General features: G+C 54.2%; 2 protein-coding genes and 1 non-coding gene across 7 annotated transcripts in view; 1 reads left to right on the plus strand and 2 right to left on the minus strand.

The window, feature by feature from the left end:
- Positions 1–82: 82 nt before the first annotated feature.
- Positions 83–6,285, plus strand: CSF3 (colony stimulating factor 3). Its single transcript, XM_086687228.1, has 6 exons — positions 83–2,626; positions 3,696–3,814; positions 3,937–4,091; positions 4,520–4,627; positions 4,767–4,913; positions 5,271–6,285. The coding sequence occupies exons 2-6, from the start codon at positions 3,802–3,804 to the stop codon at positions 5,433–5,435; spliced, it is 588 nt and encodes a 195-aa protein (XP_086543354.1). The 5' UTR covers positions 83–2,626; positions 3,696–3,801; the 3' UTR covers positions 5,436–6,285.
- A 1,591-nt stretch (positions 6,286–7,876) lies between these two features.
- MED24 (mediator complex subunit 24) overlaps positions 7,877–18,656 on the minus strand; it is a 31,786-nt gene continuing 21,006 nt past the window's right edge. For all 5 annotated transcript variants that reach the window (XM_086687223.1, XM_086687225.1, XM_086687224.1 and 2 more), the window contains 18 exons: positions 18,395–18,508; positions 17,801–17,848; positions 17,336–17,418; positions 16,982–17,068; positions 16,441–16,552; positions 15,774–15,916; positions 15,107–15,144; positions 14,582–14,664; positions 14,049–14,227; positions 13,834–13,933; positions 13,342–13,517; positions 11,183–11,447; positions 10,610–10,791; positions 10,363–10,453; positions 9,965–10,064; positions 9,000–9,080; positions 8,595–8,743; positions 7,877–8,412 (listed from right to left, as the gene is read on the minus strand). In XM_086687223.1, the coding sequence (XP_086543349.1) occupies positions 8,296–8,412; positions 8,595–8,743; positions 9,000–9,080; positions 9,965–10,064; positions 10,363–10,453; positions 10,610–10,791; positions 11,183–11,447; positions 13,342–13,517; positions 13,834–13,933; positions 14,049–14,227; positions 14,582–14,664; positions 15,107–15,144; positions 15,774–15,916; positions 16,441–16,552; positions 16,982–17,068; positions 17,336–17,418; positions 17,801–17,848; positions 18,395–18,508 (2,148 nt within the window). In that variant the 3' untranslated portion in view covers positions 7,877–8,295. The remainder of the gene's footprint in view (positions 8,413–8,594; positions 8,744–8,999; positions 9,081–9,964; positions 10,065–10,362; positions 10,454–10,609; positions 10,792–11,182; positions 11,448–13,341; positions 13,518–13,833; positions 13,934–14,048; positions 14,228–14,581; positions 14,665–15,106; positions 15,145–15,773; positions 15,917–16,440; positions 16,553–16,981; positions 17,069–17,335; positions 17,419–17,800; positions 17,849–18,394; positions 18,509–18,656) is intronic.
- On the minus strand, positions 14,743–14,846 carry LOC112854226 (small nucleolar RNA SNORD124). Its single transcript, XR_003222957.1, has one exon. It is a non-coding gene; the product is annotated as a small nucleolar RNA SNORD124 (small nucleolar RNA).

The following is an 18,656-nucleotide window of genomic DNA, read 5'->3' on the forward strand; positions in this document are numbered from 1 at the left end:
TGAGGTGGTATCTCATTGTGGTTTCGATTTGTATGTCCCCGATGATGAGTGATGTTGAGCATTTTTTCATGTGTCGGTGGCCATCTGGATGTCTTCTTTGGAGAAGTGTCTTCATGTCTTTTGCCCATTTCTTCACTGGATTATTTGTTTTTTGGTGTTGAGTTTGATAAGTTCTTTGTAGATTTTGGATACTAACCCTTTATCTGATATGTCGTTTGCAAATATCTTCTCCCATTCTGTCGGTTGCCTTTTAGTTTTGCTGATTGTTTCCTTTGCTGTGAAGAAGCTTTTTATTTTGATGAGGTCCCAGTAGTTCATTTTCGCTTTTGTTTCCCTTGCCTCCAGAAACGTGTTGAGTAAGAAGTTGCTGCAGCATTTTTGTGTGTTTTTAAATCTTTTAAATGATGTATCACATGAATGTAACTTGCTCTTTTCACTCGCCATTGGTTTTGAGATCTAGTGGTGATACCGTGCACAGCACTGTCCTAGGCACTGGGAAACAGCTAAATAAAGCAATTCAGCGTTATTAAGAGCAATAAATTCCTTTCCTCACTTGAGTTTTCATTCCGTGAGGGGCTCGGGGGGAAGGAAGCCTATGTGGTATGGATGGACCACGGTTTATTTAGCCCTTCCCCTACTGGTGTGCACTGGTTTAATATTAACAGTGCCGCAGAGGACATCACTGTGTGTCTCCTAGCACATAGGCACTGTGCACATGGTTTGCAACCTTTTCTCAAAGGGCCAGATAGCACATTTTTTAGGCTCGTGAGCCATACAGTCTGTCACAACTATTCACTTCTGCCCTTCAGAGCAGCTATAAATAATATGTAAAGAAATTATTCAAGAACACTGGAGTTTGAATTTCATATGATGTATACATGTTATGAAATATTCTTTTGTTGCCCATCCGTTTAAAAATGTAAAACCCCTTCTTGACATGAAGTGTACATAAATTGGCTCACAGGCCGAGTCTGCAACAAATGAGTCACTCCACAGCCCTTAGAAAGATGCTCCAAGTCCAGCACCAGATGAAAACAGGAAGCATGAGGGGAAGTTGCTGGCCAGTTCTGGCCATTAAGAAACACCAGGGAAAGCCTTTGGAATCTGGAAGGCTGAATGACAGCTAAGGGTCTCCAGAGCCAGGCCCTTTGCCCCAAGATCGTTTTGGTCCAGCTCAGCCTGTGCGTCATGGCCAGTAACTAGCCCTGGCTCTCTACCTGGTCTTTATTCTCCCATGGGTAAGGCCGAAGTCTGGACTGAGCCATTTTCCAAGAGGTACAGCTTATCTGAACAGGAAGGTAGTGTAATGGGAACAACAGGGAAGCCTGACTGCAAATCCTGCCTGGCTCCACCGCCTGACCAGTTCTGTGATCTTGGGCAAGACCCTTCACTTGTCTGAGGCTGTCCCTTGTCTATAATGAGAATAATCCACATCCTTCCACTTGGTTTGTAGGATGAAATGACAAAAGTGTAATGGAAGGTACCTGACAGATAAGAGGTACCCAATGATTGCCAGCCAACATTTGGATTTTCTCCCTGTGGAATGGATGCCAGAACACTTCCTGGGATGGGCCACTCACTTCCCCTGGAAGCCGCCCGCTCCATCTTCTAACACTTGTGACCGCTAGTCACTTCTGTTGATCTGGAAACTAGCCGGCTGTGGCTTTCACTCCCTGTCCCACGTCCAGCCCTTGAGACCAGGCAACAACCCCCTCCTTTGATTCCCCAATCAAAACAGCCTGTTTTCTTCAAATTGTGATCTTTGAGCCCTCTCACCATTCTGGCCACCCAACCAAACACCCTACACACTTGGACTGTCGATAAAGACAGGAGTCTGGGTCTAGAACTTCCTGGCCACAGGTGAGGAAGTCCAAACATTGATTAAGAGATTTGATGGTTGAGGCACTGGGTGGCTCAGTTGGTTATGTGTTTGACTTCAGCTCAGGTCATGATCTCAGTTTGTGAGATCAAGACCCACATCAGGCTCCAGGCTGACAGTGTGGAGACTGCTTGGGACTCTCTCTCCCTCTCTCTCTGCTCTACTCCTACACTTGCACGTGCTCTCCTGCTCTCGCTCTCGCTCTCACTCTCTCTCAGTATAAGTAAGCTTTAAAGAAAAGATTCCATGGTTAAGAGTTTAAGACTGTGGCACAGGGCAGACCTTGGTTCTGCTACTTGGGTAGGTTACTTAACCTCTTCAAGGTCATATTCATCTTCTGTAAAAGGGGAAATGGTTCTAGTACCTTCCTCCTGGGCTTGTTGAAAGGAATACACTCAATAATGTATGGAGAGTGTGCGGCACAACATCTGAAGCCAGCTGAGCCCTCTGGAGATTCTTTGGGGGACGGTAAAGGGGCACGTTTTGCAAATGAGTCTCCTGACCTCCACAGTTCTAAACCCACCCCTCTGCTCCCACAGAGCTGGGCATACACCTGGTCTCAGTCAGTGCTTGGTTGCCAACTGCCTAGCCTGAGGTGGACAGGAGACCAGAGGCAGGATGTGAACAGATCGGCACGTGAAGTCCCTGCCAGCGGTGGCCACCAGGGGGCACCCCAGCCCCAGAGGTGGCCTCACCCAGGCAGACACACCTACTCCTCATCCAAAGAAATCTGTTCCTTGGCCTGAGGTGAGGTAAATTGGGACAGAAAGTGACAGCCTTGGGTGTGGTCGGTCAGGCCCCAAGTCCTGTGGCAGAGGCCTAGGCTAACTGTGAGTCTGACTCTGCTATCCATGACCTTGGGCAAGGCACTTTCCTCTCTGGCGCCGGTTCACTGGGGTCAGAACAGACTCCAAGACTTGCCTGGCTCTAGGATTTGAGGCTGGGGCAGCTTCTTCTTTCTCACTCCCAGCCTTTCTCCAGCTCAGGGCAGCACACACTCTGACTGGCAGTGAACCTGGCCTGGGAAGCCATGCTTCACAGATGCCCCCAATTCCAAAGCGCTGGTGGACACCATTGGAGGGAGGCATAGTGCGGGAGGAGGAGGAAGGGCAGGGTCAGGTGAACCAAGAGACTCAGAGCCTCAAAGGTCTTGCTTCATTTGGGACAGACATCCGGTTTCCTCTGGTTTCTGCCAGGATTCCGGGGGCTTAAAGGAATGAGTCATGGAGGGGGATTGGGGGGTTCCCAGCTAACCAGTTTGCGACAGGAGCCTGGGATGATGCCCATCAAAGTGTGGGGTGGAGATGGGAGGCAAGACCCCAATGTCCCTATCCCAGGCCCCTGGCCCATCAGGAGGGGACTCAGGAAGGCAGCCTCCTGGGAGTTTGGGGGGTAAAGCTAGCTTCTTCCCTCCCAGAATTTGGGGCCTAGGGAGCAGGTGGCTTGAGAATCCCAAGGGAGAGTGCCAGGGGACTGCTTCAGCAGATCCAGGGGAGGGAGGGAGGGGCTGCCCAGAGGCTGGCCTCTTCCCCAGTCAGTCTGACCAGCCTCCAGCCTCCAGGGCTTTTATCAGTGGCTCGGCCTTTGTTCAGCGGTTCTGATCAAACACCCTGGGGCAATTCGGGCCTGGGTGGGGCTAAGGGGAGGAAGGGAGTTTGAAGGGGACTGGACGTCAAAGAAGGATCAGAGATTCCACAATTTCACAAAACTTTCGCAAACAGCTTTTTGTCCCAGCCCCCCTGCATTGTCCTGAACGCCAAATTTGCATAAAGTTATTACTAAGCCTTAGTCGTAGCACCAGGTAATTTCCTTCCAGGCCTCCATGGGCTTATGTATAAAGGCCCTCTGGAACTGATCCCTGCCAGAGCCCAGAGCCTGCAGACCCACCCAGATCTCCTGCTAAGCCTGCTGCCCAGAGCCCCATGAAGCTGACCGGTGAGTGTCCCAGCCCCAGGGAGGGAGGATGGAGTAGTAGAGGGGCTGGGGGAACCTGGGCCCTGGAAAGGGACCCCGGCGGGAGTGGACAGCATGTCTCCTGAGCCCCTATCTGCCCTCAGCCCTGCAGCTGCTGCTGTGGCACAGCGCACTCTGGATGGTGCAAGAAGCCACCCCCTTGGGCCCTACCAGCTCCCTGCCCCAGAGCTTCCTGCTCAAGTGCTTAGAACAAGTGAGGAAGGTCCAGGCTGATGGCACAGCGCTGCAGGAGAGGCTGGTGAGTGAGAGGCCAGGAGGAGACAAAGATGCTGGAGAGGGGTGGTGGAGGAAAGAAGACCCAGAGGGCTGCATGGAGGGAGGAAGGGGCAAGAGCTGAGGGAGGGGACAAGGAATACTAGGAAAACATCATCAGGGAGGGACATGGGAGAGGAGAGACCCAGCGGGAACGGGGAGAAAATTAGGGAGAGGTGGAGCCACCGAAGGCTGGCCAGGAACTGGGGGGAGAGAACGTCGCAGGGACGGTGCTCTTGGTGCTCTCGGAGCGGCTGCCTGGAATCACAGTGGAGGGCAGAATGGGGCTGAGCAGCCTGGCAGGACCAGGAGGGAGGGGAAGATCTTGGAGAAATGGGGAGGACTTGGACTCGGGAAGCAGAAGCAGCCCAGCCCCATCAGGACCCCCTCACTCAGCATCCTTCCTGTCCCCAGTGCGCCGCCCACAAGCTGTGCCACCCTGAGGAGCTGGTGCTGCTTGGGCACGCTCTGGGCATCCCCCAGGCTCCCCTGAGCAGCTGCTCCAGCCAGGCCCTGCAGCTGGTGAGTTTCTGGATGGGAGGAGGGTGATGAGGGGAGGGAAGGATGGTCTGGAAGTCTCCCTGGATCTCCAGGCTCCAATCTGGGGCCCCGAAAGGAGCATCCCGGGCAGCAACCTCTGACGCCCTACTCTGTCCCGCAGACGGGCTGCCTGCGTCAACTCCACAGTGGCCTCTTCCTCTACCAGGGCCTCCTGCAGGCCCTGGCAGGGATATCCCCCGAGTTAGCCCCCACCCTGGACATGCTGCAGCTGGACATCACCGACTTTGCTATCAACATCTGGCAGCAGGTGAGAGCCTCGCTGGGAACGGCAAGTGTTCGGGGCCTGGACTGAGCTGGTCCCCAAAGATTGGGCTGAAGGCTTGGGTATCCCGCTTCTTTAGGAACGGGATGGGAGCACTCCCAGGCATGTGTGTAAGGAGCTACCACTTCATCCCAGGCTCCCCTCGCTGCTGGCCCTTCCCCACTCTCTAGATGAGGGCGGGAGACAGATCACCGGACCTTGAAACAGACCTGGGTTCAAGGCCTGGCCCCACCATTAACCGTGTGATCTTCCACAGCCCATCAGCCTTTTGCGTTTCCTCATTTAATAATGTGCTTGCAGCAGGGTCTGCCTGGTTGCTGATCTCATCTTTCCCCCCCACAGATGGAAGACGTGGGGATGGCCCCTGCAGTGCCGCCCACCCAGGGCACCATGCCAACCTTCACCTCGGCCTTCCAGCGCCGGGCAGGAGGCACCCTGGTTGCCTCCAACCTGCAGAGCTTCCTGGAGGTGGCATACCGTGCTCTGCGCCACTTCACCAAGCCCTGAAAAAACCCTCCCCCACGAGTGTATTTATCTTTATTTAATATTTATGCTTATTTAAACCTAGTATTTAAAGACAGGAAAGAGCAGAAAGGAGCCCTGGACTCTTGGGTCCTTCCTGCCACCTCTGAGTTTCATTCTCCTGCTTGTAGCAGGGAGAAAATCTGTCCCCGGGACTGGGAGGCGGATAGGTAAATACCACGTATTGATTTCTATGACTGCTCCCTGGCCTGGCTCTGTGGTGGGCACTGGGAAGAACCCCAGTGAACCCCTTAGCCCAAGGGTACCCACCTTGAGTCCCTCGGAAGCATCAGGAAGTCTCCCAAGTGGGAGACAAGACAACCCTGTTTAATATTTAAACAGCAGTGTTCCCCTACCGGGTCCTCCCTCGCTCTGGCCTCACCGAAGTGGCTGGCGCATGCCAGGTGGGCTAGGCCTTGCTTCTCTCGTCCCCTTCCCTACACAGTAAAGCCCGCAGAGGCAGCCAGAGCCGGAAAGCTTGACCCTGGGGTCCCACGAATTCGCTGGGGAATCTAGTTTTCAAGATGTTTTGGGGAATATTTTGACTTCCAGTATGGGGAGCCCAGGCATGGCTGACATTTCTCATCTTTCTGGATGCCTCGTAGCGACAATGACAGGCTTCTAATGCCTGCCCCACCCTCACCAGGGTCAGGATTCTGACTCCTCAAGGGCCGGGCAGAGAGTCACTTACCGGCCTCGCTGGAGGGGGACTGGGAGTGTGAGGCCTGTGTGATGGAGTGAGAGGAACGTTCAACTCTTCACCCTCCACCTCTGCCCCCACTTTCTCACTGTAGCCAAACTGTGATAATAAAGTGTTTTGTTTGTCTCCAGTAAACGTTCTTCCTCTTTCTTGAGTCCAGCTGGTGCCCAGCCAGGGATTGGGTGGGGGAGGGCTGAGTGGGGGGTGAGGCCAGAGGGAGGGAAAGAGGAGGTGCAGGGAGGAAGAGGGCCGTCCTCTAGCTCATCAACATTCAGGCCTTTAGCATGGATTTCTCTTGTACCTGCTCTGTGCAGGCACTGAGCTAAGTGCTAGGGACACAGCAGTGGGCAAGGCACGTATGGTCCCTGGCCTCAAGGAGCCACAGCCTAGTGGGAAGACAGAAGGCAGATGGACAACCATACTGGGAGAGAACGTGGGATTGGGGAGTCTTAATAGTCCAGACATAGACAGACACTGGCCCAAAGCAAGGGAGGATTTAATGTCTGCACAGAGCTGGTCAGTTTATCATCTTCCATAAACTCCAGCCCATCCACACTCACAGCTGCCCACAACGATAGAGTAAGTGCCTTTTACAGATTAGGATCTGAATTCAGGGTGACAACCTGGGTCAGAACTCAAATTCCCGGCCCTGTACTTCTCTCCCTCAAGTTCTGCCTCTGATCTGACAGGGAGCAACTCAGGTCAGCTGCCACTTCTCTGCTGGTCTCAGCCTCAGGGGCTGTTGAGCTCACAGGGTGAGTGGGCAGGTGTGTGTGTGTGTGTGAGAGTGAGAGAGAGAGAGAGAGAGAGAGAGAGATGCAGAGATTGGAGGGGCTGCTTCACACCGCAGGTTGGAAGCAATCCTGTGTCCTCAGCTGAAGATGCATGTGGTTCCAGGGTGCCTCCACCAGACTCAGGAAAGTTCAGATGGCCAACCGGTCCCCAGTCCCCCATCTCAAGGCTTCCCCTTGGCTCCTCGAGCATCTTTCACTTCCCTTCCCCATCTGGCTCCTTAGAAAGGATGGGGGCACCTGGGTGGCTCAGTTGGTTGGTTAAGCGTCCGACTTCAGCTCAGGTCAAGATCTCACAGTTTGTGAGTTCGAGCCCTACATTGGGCTCTCTGCTGTCAGCAGAGCCCGCTTCAGATCCTCTGTCCCCACTCATGTGCACATGTGCACACACTCTGTCAAAATAAACACTAAAGAAAAAGAAAAAGAAAAAAAAAGAAAGGTCTGGCTGAGCAGGGCCAGAGTCCCCAGCCACGTGGCTCAGAGCCCTCCCTCTCTGCTTGGTCCTGAAGAAATCGGGGCTTGAGATGTGTGGAGAAGACAAGCAAGGGTTAAACAGATCCTGCCCTCACCCCCCAGTCCTCTTTTGGAAAGCACAGATCAAACTCCAGGCCAGTCAGACTCTGGGTGGGGTTGGGCCTAGTGGGAGAGCATCAGGACAGGACAGTGGGGCCTTTAGCCAAAACCTCTCCCTTTTCAGAGTTAAGTCTGACTTTGGGGTGTGGGGGCAGGCAGCGGGCGTGTGTTGACTCCTTATCGCCCAGTGCATGTCTGAGGAAGGGAAGGCCTGCCCCTGCTAAGTGGACAAACACAGGAACCTGAGCCCAGACCTCCTCAGCCACAGGACTGAGTCTCTGCCTGGGGCACAGTATATGGGATTCCAAGAAGATGTTCCCTGCCCCAGTGGGACAAACACTGACACCACTTGGAGTCACACAGGGACCCACAAAGATCTTTATTTACAAATGAGCTGAGGTGAACTTCCCTCATGTGTTACAAAAATATATGTATATATACACTCTGCACCTGTAAAAATTCCTCAGAGGTACATCTACTGTTGGGGGGGGGGGGCGGGGCGGGCAGGGCAGGGGTGTGGGGTGTGGAGGGCCCTGGGCTAAGAGCCAGGCTGCTCACATTCTTCAGGTGCTGGCAGGGTGAGAGGAAATTATGAAAGAAAGAAACTGGGAGACGTCTTAGAGGTCAGATGTCAAGAGTAGGGGAATGATCTGGAAATGACAAAGGGTTCTTACATCACGTGGATATGAGCAATGATGTCTCATCTTTCCTCACTGTTCCCCTCTGAGGCGCCTGGAGCCGTGGGCCCCCCCGGCTGACCCCTGCAGCCACTCCAAGCCTCTCAGAGAGCAGCAATGGCCTTGGCAGCCACCTGGCGACCCAGAGACAGGCTGAGGTCCGTGATGGCCAGAACCACCTTGGGGCTGGACATGGCTGACACCTTCACCAGTTCTGATACCTGCCACAGATGGACAAACGGCCGCTCACTGGGGCTACCTGGTGGTGGCCCCGGTGTCCTGGGAGGAAGGAGGCCCCTCCTACTCTGACGGCTGTCACTGAACCCCAGGCTTCCACTAAGACTCGCTGCCCCATCTGAGCCCGAAGGTGGGGACCGGCCGGGCCTGGAGACAAAGCACTCACGGTGGTAAAGGGCATGAACTGCAGGATGCTGCCGCGGCTGCCCTGCTCCAGGCAGTCCACACACTCCTCCATGAACCACTGCACAAACTGGGTGTGCGGGCCGGCGGTCCGCGAGCCCAGGATGGAGGAAATGAGCAGGAACAGGTTGGCTGTGCGGGATGGGGGGAGAGTGAGCACTCCATGAGAAGGGGCTGAGAGGAGTCAGGCTGGGAGGTGGTGGTGGCACCAGAAAGCAAAAGGAAAGAAGTGCTCAGGATGCCCCCCAAATGGGGGCGTCCAAAAGAGGAAGCATGAAAGGAAAACGAGTGAAGAGAGACTAAATAGGAGTCTGGGGGTGACGGGAGAGCCAGCGGCCGGGGAGATGGGGCAACATAGCAGGAGTGAAGGGACACCAGGAGGACTCACCCAGGACTCGGTTCAGCGGGTCTCTCATGTTAACCGTGTGGAGCTGGGAGGCTGACAGGGAGCTGCTCATGGAGCGGTCGGCTGTGGGGCCAGGCAGAGGGGGCCTTAGGAAAAGGCCTCCTGCGTTCAAAACCCCCCTTCCCAGGAGATGCCCTCACTCGTCAGGCATGGAGGGCCTGCCCGGGAAAGGTCCTGGATCCAGAGTCACAGAGGGGCCCCGAATACAGACATCCCACAGGGAGAGGAGAGAGTACATTTGGTGAACACTGCCAGGCGCCCATCTGCGGCCTGCACGTGGATCAGGCCACTTAATCCTCGCAATCCCATTTTACAAAGAAACCAAGACTCAGGTTTGCTGAGTGGCCAAAGGTCACAGGGTTTGTAGGTGGCGACCTCAACATCTTTCCTCTGCCCAAGTGCACAGTTGGTGATTTAATCCCTAAAAGGCCTTAGAGAAATGTCTAGACTCAAGAGAAATCTCTGGAAACAGGAAAAATTAAGTGCCACAGGAGAAGCCCTTGGAAAAGGGGGCCTGGAGGGGAAGGGGTGCTCTTCAGGCAGGAAGAGTGGGGAGCAGCCCCGTGTCCCAGCCCAGACCTCAGGGGCCGTTTCAGGGGAAGGAAGGCCAGAGCTGGTGAGTCAATGGCACAGACCGTGCCTGAGGCAGTGAACTCACTTGTGGTGAGTAAGGCACGGGGAAGGGACAGTGGTGCATGCGGGGCTGGGCTGGGGTCTGGGCAGAAGAGCATCAGTCCTTCGGAAGAGGTCCCCAACAACCCTGGGCTCTCGGCAGGTAGAAAACAGAGCGCAGCGGGGAGCGGGATGAGACAAACTTCCCCCACACTCTCTCTGACCCGCAGATATGCGGCAGCCACGGACCACACAAGCAACTTTCCCAGGCGGGGGTGAGTTCCCAGGAAAGGAGCAGCCCGCCCAGCCCCGTCCGCATGCTCACTGGGACTCACTGGGACTCGAAAGGACGTTGGCGTCTTCCTCATTGGAGCTGAGCAGTCGCATCAGCTTCGAGGGCTGCATGTCATCCAAGGGGAAGAGACTGATATAATCCTGGAGGGCGGGAGAGTCACTTTTACACCCTTGAGTCCCCAAATTCCCTGTCATCAGGGAGGAGAGCTGCAGCTCACATAGGAGTGAGGAAGAGTCAGCTCCCCATAGGCCTCAGCCGGCATCTCCAGCAGGACCAGCTTCCCTTACCCTCCCACAGCCCTAGTGACAGACCCCCTCACACAGTCACCCTTACAGACGCTTGGCCAACTGAGCCCTGACGCAGCCACCCAGGGAAGGTGTCTCTTACCACAGAAGGCCCAGTAAATGTCCTCTGAGCACATGAATGAACGCGCCCTACCTCGATGTCTTCACGGTGTCTCTTCTTCTGGCGCGAGGATGCCTGTCCCTTGTGGGAAGAATAGGAGCTCAGGGCACACCAGACAGCTAACCTGGCAAAGGGTTCCAGGGAAAGAAGGTGAAGTCAGAGGGCCCCAGAGAGGGTTTCCGTGCCGGTGCTGATCAGGCCCCAGCTGACAGGGCTTCCCCACAGCCCAGCCCCCCTGGGCCCCGTGCTGTGGGGACGCGAGGCTCTGAGAGAATCCTACTTGGCGAGCGCAGTGCCAGGAGGGTCCATGAGGTTGTGCCACTTAGAGGAATCGGTGAGCAGGCCAGGCAGGATGTGGCCCAGCAGGACCAGGGTCACTTGCTGCATGTCCAGACAGAAGATGGAGTAGAGCAGCTCCACCGCCCGCAGTGTGTGCTCCTTCCGTGTCTCCTTCAACAGCTCCTGGAGGGGCCGGGGAGGGAGATTTAGCAGCTGAGGGCTCCAAACACGGGGTTCTCCGGGAGAGCACACAGGGGGAAGCCCCGGGTACTGCTCCATCCCTCACTACGCGTCAGCCTCTGGCCACAGCTCCCTGAAGAGGGGGCTTCCCTCAGAGCCCAGGAGCCCCGAGGCCAGGACCTGCCTCTGTGTTCCAAGGAATCTTCTCACAGCACTTAAGAGGCCTCCCAGAGAAGCCCGGCTGACCAGGCTGGGTGCAGGAAAATGCGGGGACAGGACTGACTTTGGTGTTACCAGGTATTTTCTCAGAGGTCTCCCTGAGTCTCGAGGATACCTGCTCCCCCAGCCTAGGTCTGGGTGGGTGTCTGGCCCACACCCGCTGCACCCCAGGTACCTTAATCAGGTTGTTGCAGAACCAGTAGACGCCTCCCATGTGCAGCAGGGTGTCAAAGATGTGGATGGAGCGGCTGTCCACCCATCCTTTCTCCAGCACCTTGCCAAATATGTCTGTCAGCACCTCCTTGATGGGTCGCTTGGGGGGCAGCAGGTTCCAGTAGGGCATCGTGTCCACGCCCGTGGATGGGAACTTGATCTGGGTGGCTGTCTGCTGCAGCACGTCAGCACACATGTGCTCCAGGATCGAGCTCATGATCACCACCCTGGGGGAGGGGGGAGAGGACCTGAGATTCAGGTTCGGGCAATTCAGGTTCAAGAGTGGAGCAAACATCCAGGCCAGACTTTTCCCAGGACTCGAGTTACGGAAATATTCCTGGGGAACTAACCCCATTCTATGGCTGAGGGAGGAGACAAGAAGTCACAAAGCCCTAGCAGACCTGCCCCTACCAGTCCTGCTCCTGGGAGGCCTCTCACCTGATGGGCCCAAAGCCTGTGCGTGGAGGGGGTGCTCTCCTTCCCCAGGTTATTCCAACAATATATTCCTATTTTCTCTTTCCATTGTCTCCAACTTCCCCCATCCCCCAGAGCTGGGGCCCTGCCAATCCCTGGACATAAATAAATATGATCACTTCCCTTTGGGCTGAGTGCTGGGGGGGGGTCCCCGCCCAGCCTTGGCCTCCTCCCAAAGTAAACTGTTACTTCCAGGACAAGGGCCCAAGGACTGCCCCACAAGACTCTTCCCGGCCTTTGGTAGCTGGGCAAATAGAAGCGTATGTCCAGGAATTTCCTCATACGCAGTCTTCAACCGTGAATGCAGTCCGGAGTCTGAGCGCTAACTATTCCTGAAATGCTGGGCAGCTCTAGGAAAGCTGCTAGGACTTTCAGGCCCACTTTTTCCCACCTGCATGATGCACCCACAGATTTCCGACTATTCTTCACCAGATAGGAGTCAGGGTGCTTAGCGTGGATTATGTCAGAGCACACCCTCCATTACTTGTGGGAGGATGGATGTGAGGGAGAAAGGAATAGAGAATGATGTGAGGAAAAAAGATGTGATCTCACAGACCCTCTCCAACCGTGTTTTGGTTCAATGTTTCCACCTCCCCCCTCTAGGAGCATCCTGAGGGCCACCTGGTGAGTCCTCTCTCCTAGCTTACTGCTTGTACATGCCCATTCCATAGCAGCGCTGTTCACAACAGCCAAGAGGCGAAGCTACCCAAGCGTCCATCAACCGACGAATGGATAAACAAAATGTGGCATATACATATGATGGAATATTATTCTGAAGGAAATTCTGACATGTGCTACGACATGGATGAACCTTGGGAACACTGTGCTAAGTGAAATAAGCCAGGCACAAGAAGACAAACACTGTATGATTCCACTTGCATGGGGTACCTAAAGTAGTCAAATTCATAGAAACAAAGTAGAATGGTAGTTACCAGAAACTGGGGGAGGGAAAAGGGTGAGTTGTTACATAATGGGTACAAAGTCTCAGATTTACAAGATGAAAGGTTCTGCAGATCTGTTCCGCGCCCCTCCCCCCACCCCCCACCCCCCACCCCCCACAATGTGAATACCTAACACTGCTAAATTAGATACTTAAAAATAGTTAAGACAAATTTTTTTAGGTTACATTTTTACCACAATTATATTAAAAAAAAGGTTATCGGAAGGGGGAACCAACACCACTGAACTCAACGTCTGAAGTCACCAGGGAGGTCCTCCAAGCCCCTAAAAAGCCAAGGCAGGGCAATGTCACAAAAGATAGCCAGATAGGGGGATGGCGAGGGTAAGCAGGCTGAAGGCTTATAGTTTTGCATATGGGCTCATAGTTCCTAGACAGTGATAGAGCTAAGATAACCACTCTGTTCTTCTGGTAAGCTAGTTCTCCAGATCTTGAGCTCTCTGAAGACAGGAATCATAGCTATTTGGGGTATTTCTGGGACACAGCAGGTACTGGATTATAAACACTCCAGGCGCAGAGACACACACTAAATCTTGCTGAGTCAGTGGGTGAACACGTAAATAAGAACGTGGGTGAGTGAGCAGCATGTTTTGGGAAGGTAAGAGAAGAGGGGGATATTGGTTGTTGGAGGTGCTAGCTTCTCACGACAGGCCTACAGAGTTCCAGAAGCGAGGGGACGGGTTACTGACCTCTCATTGTAGAACTGCAGGGTGTTCTCACTATACAGTGGCCCTGCCAGCTGGCGGATCATCTGCAGAGACTTCTCACGCTCATCCAGCCCCAGCATCCGCACGTGGGCCACAAGCCAAGCCACGGCACACACTGCCAGACTGCACACCTTCCCCTTGATATTATCTGTGATTTTCTGGGGGAGGGGAAAGGGTGACTGAGGCCACTATCTTCCCCTCCCTGACCATCACTTTCCCCAGCCTCTGTGGGCAGCTAAGTGCAGCAGGTGGAGTCCTGGACCACATCCCACACCTCTTTTCACCACAAATATGCTTTTTCCAAAGTTGCCTGGGTGGGAGGGAGTGGCTAAGCCTATAATTACAAGGAAGATCAACATCCAAACATGAGCTCCTGGATTAAGGGTCTTCGTGTTCTTATAAAATGTAACAAGCTATCAAAGACTGGCTCTGTGTCTCAGGTAGGAGAGAAGGCTGCTGGAAAGGTGGGGCTACCTGGATGGACTCGAAGGCCAGGACCCCGTTCTCCCAGGCATTGAGGATCTCCAAGATGGCTGCTGAGATGCTCAGGCAGGCTTCGTGCCACTTCATCTGCCTGCAAGAGGTGGGAGTGAGAGGAAAATCACCACGGGGGAGTGTGGGATGGGCTGAGGGAGAGGGTCTTGGCCTACCCCCGCCACCACCCTTGGACCGGGCACCCGGCCACTGACACCAGCTTCATCTCTGAAGAGTTGTTGAGCAAGGCCACCAAGGATTCCACTTTGGTGGAGTCGGGCCAGAAGCAGGGGTGGTCAGGGTTTAGGATCTTGCCCTCCTCAGGCATGCAAGTCTGCATCCATGTCTCAAAGAAGGGCACCTGTGCTCCTGAGCTTGACTCAGACAGAATTACCTGGGAAAGGAAGGGAGCATCAGCAGCCAGTGCCCCGCCCCTCCGTTTCCTACCCCACCGCTTCTACTTTCCAGCCTGAAGAACTAAAAAGATGAATTGGTCTGAGGGAGAAAGATGAGGGGGCTATGCTGCCACCTAGTGGTGGGTGTGGAGGTCGCACTGAAGGATTATGGATGTGACCAAGAGGGCATCCGTTGACCCACCAGGGGTGGGGGCACCAGAGTTCTGCAGCCAGCAGAACCAACTGGCTTAGGAGACCAGTGGGAGAGAGGGGCCCCTAGTTATTGGTCGTTTCCTTCCCCTTTTCCCTGCCCACTTGGTGCCCCTAATCCTGGCTGCTTTCCTCTCACTCACCTCTGAACCATAGGTCTGGGCCACGTGACACAACATGAGGAACGAGATGTCAAAGAGCAAGGCGCGCACTGAGGCTGCTTTGGCTATGAAGAATGAGAAGGCTGACCCCACTGCCTAGGGCAGGGCCCAAAGCCCTTGTCTGGGTTGGGAGGGGATCAGGATTTGCCTCAAGGAAGGTCAGTGATCAAGTGGCTTCTTCAAAGCTCTGAGGCTCAGAATCCTTTTCTTGAGTGTCGATTGGAACATCATCCCTTCCTTAGAATCAAAGACTCCTGATACCCTCCTTCTCCTCAGTACCCAACCAAATCATAAAGGGGGAGAGCAAGAGACAAACAGGTGGTTTGGGAAGAATCCTTTTCCCAGCATTCCCCTCTTTCAAGGCTCCCCAAAAGCTTCAGTCCGTCATTGTTCAGGGGAGAAAACAGCCTCCCCAGGATAAGCAATAGGCCCTCTGCCCTCCCTTATTCTCTGCCTCCACCACCCCTCCTGCAGTGCAGGGTCTGGAGGTGCACAGAGCTGACTTACCAAGTTCTTCATTGCCATGTGTCGTGAATTCATTCAAACTGTGGGAGGAATGGAGACAGGCTGCACCAAGCAGGGCAAAGAGTCAGGGGGCTACACCTGTCCCGAAAGGCAGTCACTAGAGTCTGAATTAGGGATTACACTTAAAATGAACATCACTACACAAAAAAGAACGCTTCCTATCTGTTTTTAAAAGATTTCCAAGGCGGGGCACCTGACTGGCTCAGTCAAAAGAGCATGCAACTGTTGTGAGTCAAGCCCCACATTGAGTGTAGAGATTACTTAAAAATAAAAATCTTAAAAAAAAAAAAAAAGATTTCCAAGACCCAGTTAATGGCTCACTGGACGGAGCCAAGTTCTACATATCAAATTCCAGGTCAACCAAAACAATCAACAGGGTTTGAGAACTCCTTCTTAATGATTGGGTGCACCTGAATCCCTCCACACCTGCCATTTTATGCCTCTCAGCTCATCAACATGCTCAGCTGCAGAGAAAAGAGCACTTCACATCCAGAGACCTGGGCCTTCCCCCATCGTCTCCCGTGGGGATGGCCTGCCTTGCCCTGGGCATCTCCAGGGAGACCCAGACTCCAGCGCCTTGCCCCTATTCCGCTACATCCTCCTTCAGACATGCCTCCCCAACCCTAGCCAGGGGCTCAGCCTTCCTCACTTGATGAATTTCCGGGCAAAGGATTTAAGCTTCCCAGTGGCAGCAGCAGCGGCCAGCAGCAGATCCAGACTCTTCCCAGACAGCATGTGGCCCAGAACTCCTAGCAGCCCCTCCGGGGACTTGGAGTGGTCTGCATCCATCGTCTGGGGATATGACAGGAAATCAAGTCCTGAACAATACTGAACACCCCCCAGATACAGCCTAACCACAGTCTCCCTCTCTGTATGTCTCCATTAAATGGGATACTACAACCTGAAATTCGATCTACATCTTTCTGACTCTGTTCTGGAAAACCATTCCCCAAATCCATCCTTGCTCTCTAATCCTTCCCTCTCAACTAAACTGGGATCATGGTGGTGGTGGTGTGATGGTGGTGATGGTGGAGGTGGGGTGGGTGAGGTCACTGCTATGAGATTCCCCATTGCTTCTGCAGGAGCAGGTGAAAGCATCTACCAAGGTGCCTGGCTTACAGGTAATGCTCAGGCTCAACAGAGGTTATTTTCGATGGCAGCTTCCCCGCCTTCCCCCTTTCTCTACCTCCAAAGTAACTACGTATAAAAGCCGGAAGACAAAGAAGTCTATGACCTCTGTTTATTTATCTGGAAGTAGAAGCAAAAGTGGAAAAAAGGAAGTCATGACCCTGGAGGCAAGGAAAGGGCACACTCACCTTGAGGATATTTGTGACAGTGGGCTCTGCCCGGAGGATCAGCCCAGGATTGGGCTGGATGTTGGCATTTTCTCCGGATTTCAGCTGGGGCGCGTGTTCCCGGTCTGCTGCCCTGCGGCAGTAAGCAGTTGGAGAAGGGAAAAGAAATAGAGGTAAGTTCCTGACTTACAGAAGCAAAGGCCCAGAGAAGGTGGGGAGCACAGGAGAACCTTTGTGGCCAGGGTGATCTTTATGAAAGCATATTTCACGACCATGATTGCTTCAACTTATCACTGATTGTTACTTCAATTTTGAAAGCTCACTTCATATTAAAGGAAGATTTAGGATTTTTACTTTGCTTGCAAAGGAGGGTGGGAGTTCAAGCGCAGCACCTAAGGGTGCAGAAACCAGCATCTGCTGTTCCTGGGATCCCTAGGCCTGGCCCCAGGCACCTGCAACCCGAACTCTAGACAGGAGCAAAAAGGCACCAGGAAGTCCGGACTGGACATGAGAGGAGGAGGGCAAGCGGCCCATGGGCCAGCCCAAGGGAGCGCACACTTACCGCTTGGCCATGAGGTTGGTCACGCTGGCTTCAGACAGAAGCCCCTGCTTGCTACATTCTTGGAGTAGGAATTTTGTACAGTCACAGCTGTGAGGGGAAAAGGTGATGACGGGGGAGCAGGGCAGGGGTTACTGAGGGGTGGGAACAATGGGCCCCTGCCTGCTGTCCTCCCTCCTTCAGGATGAAGGATGTTTGAGCGCCTGAGGGATGCTAGAGGGGCGCAGGCACTCGGCAGCTACAGGGCTGCCGCCTCCTGCCCAGGGGAGCAAACCAGGAGACAGTCTCCTGAGAGGAGCAGGGGGGAGAGCCCAGAACATGTTCCGGTGCAGTGGGGGTGAGCAGGGGAGCACGTACTTGCAGCGCTGGTCGGCTTTGTCCAGCAAGGGTGTGAGCTTCAGCAGGAACTCAAAAGCACAATTGACATCCTCGGTGAAGTCCTACAAAGACCCAGAAGGTGCCATCTGGCTTCTAGGTCCTCCACTACACCCACAGCCTGTGATGCAGACTTAAAAGGACACCCCACTGGATATAAACACCAAGTCGGCTGTACCCACCACATGCTTCCAGTGACATGACAGGAAGGAGTGTAGAGCACCATGGCCCTCCACCGGCCCCGGGACACCTTGGGCAACCCTGCCCCTGGTGCGGCCTGGCCGCCTCACGGAGGATGGGCGTGACGCTCAGGTGCCCACACACTTCCAGCCTTCCCCCAGGGGCCAGAACACACGGCTGGCCCTTCCCTTGCCCTTGTGTCTCCAGGGTGGAAACAAGGATTCACCAGCTCCCGTGCCCCTCCCCCATCTCATTTCTTCAACCAACCTTGTCCCCGTGACAGTATTTCTTCAACTTAACCAAAACCTGTGGAATCTAGAGGGTGAGACAAGAGGAAAAACAGGAAGATGAATTTCTTCTCTCACCCAGAAATAACGGCATCCCCTCCATCCCCCTGCCCTGAGTAGAGAGACAGGAACCCTCCCACCCTGGAAATAAAAGCACTCTTAGGGCCAAATGAGAAAGCTGAAAGGCATCCAAGTGCCCGGTGCCCCCCAGTCTACAGGACACAGGGACCCCTCACTTCTGCTGGTTCCACAAGGAAATGCCACAAGCAAAAGGGAACTCAATTCAAGGGCTGGGGCCACTTCCCTGGCTCCCATAACTGCCCTGCACCAATCTGGTTGATGACTGAGCTAAACAGCACCTGTGTGCTAAAAGATGGAGGGCGCCTGCCAAGTAGGCTAAATATAGCCCTGGGACTTTCAGAGAAAAGAATCGATGGGAACTTGCGCTGGGGGACCCGGCAGGCTGCAGACAATGCCAGCGGGGAGAAATGCGGGACAGAGATCCTGGGTGTCACTGCTTTTCCTGAGAACCATTTCTAGATTCGGCTCTCTGTTGCTCCCCTGTCCCAGGTACCTTGAGGAAGGTGAAAGCTGTCCACTTGAGCTCCTCTGTACCCTCAGGAGACTCGATAAGCCCCACGAAGCAAGCTTTCCAGATTTCCAGGACAAAAAGTGGGGTGGGGATATGCTGTGAGAAGACCCAAGAGAGAAGCCTAAAAGGGTGCCCATCCCCTTTCATATTCTGAAGGCCCCGGGGAGGCCAGGAGCTGATCAGGTAAGCTCAGAGACTGTGTACAAAGGGTGCTCCCCAACCCCAGTGTGAGACCAAGAGATGT

Source organism: Puma concolor, chromosome E1 (assembly GCF_028749965.1).
Source record: "Puma concolor isolate L17-30 chromosome E1, mPumCon1.1.hap2, whole genome shotgun sequence".
Classification (NCBI taxonomy): Eukaryota; Metazoa; Chordata; class Mammalia; order Carnivora; family Felidae; genus Puma; species Puma concolor.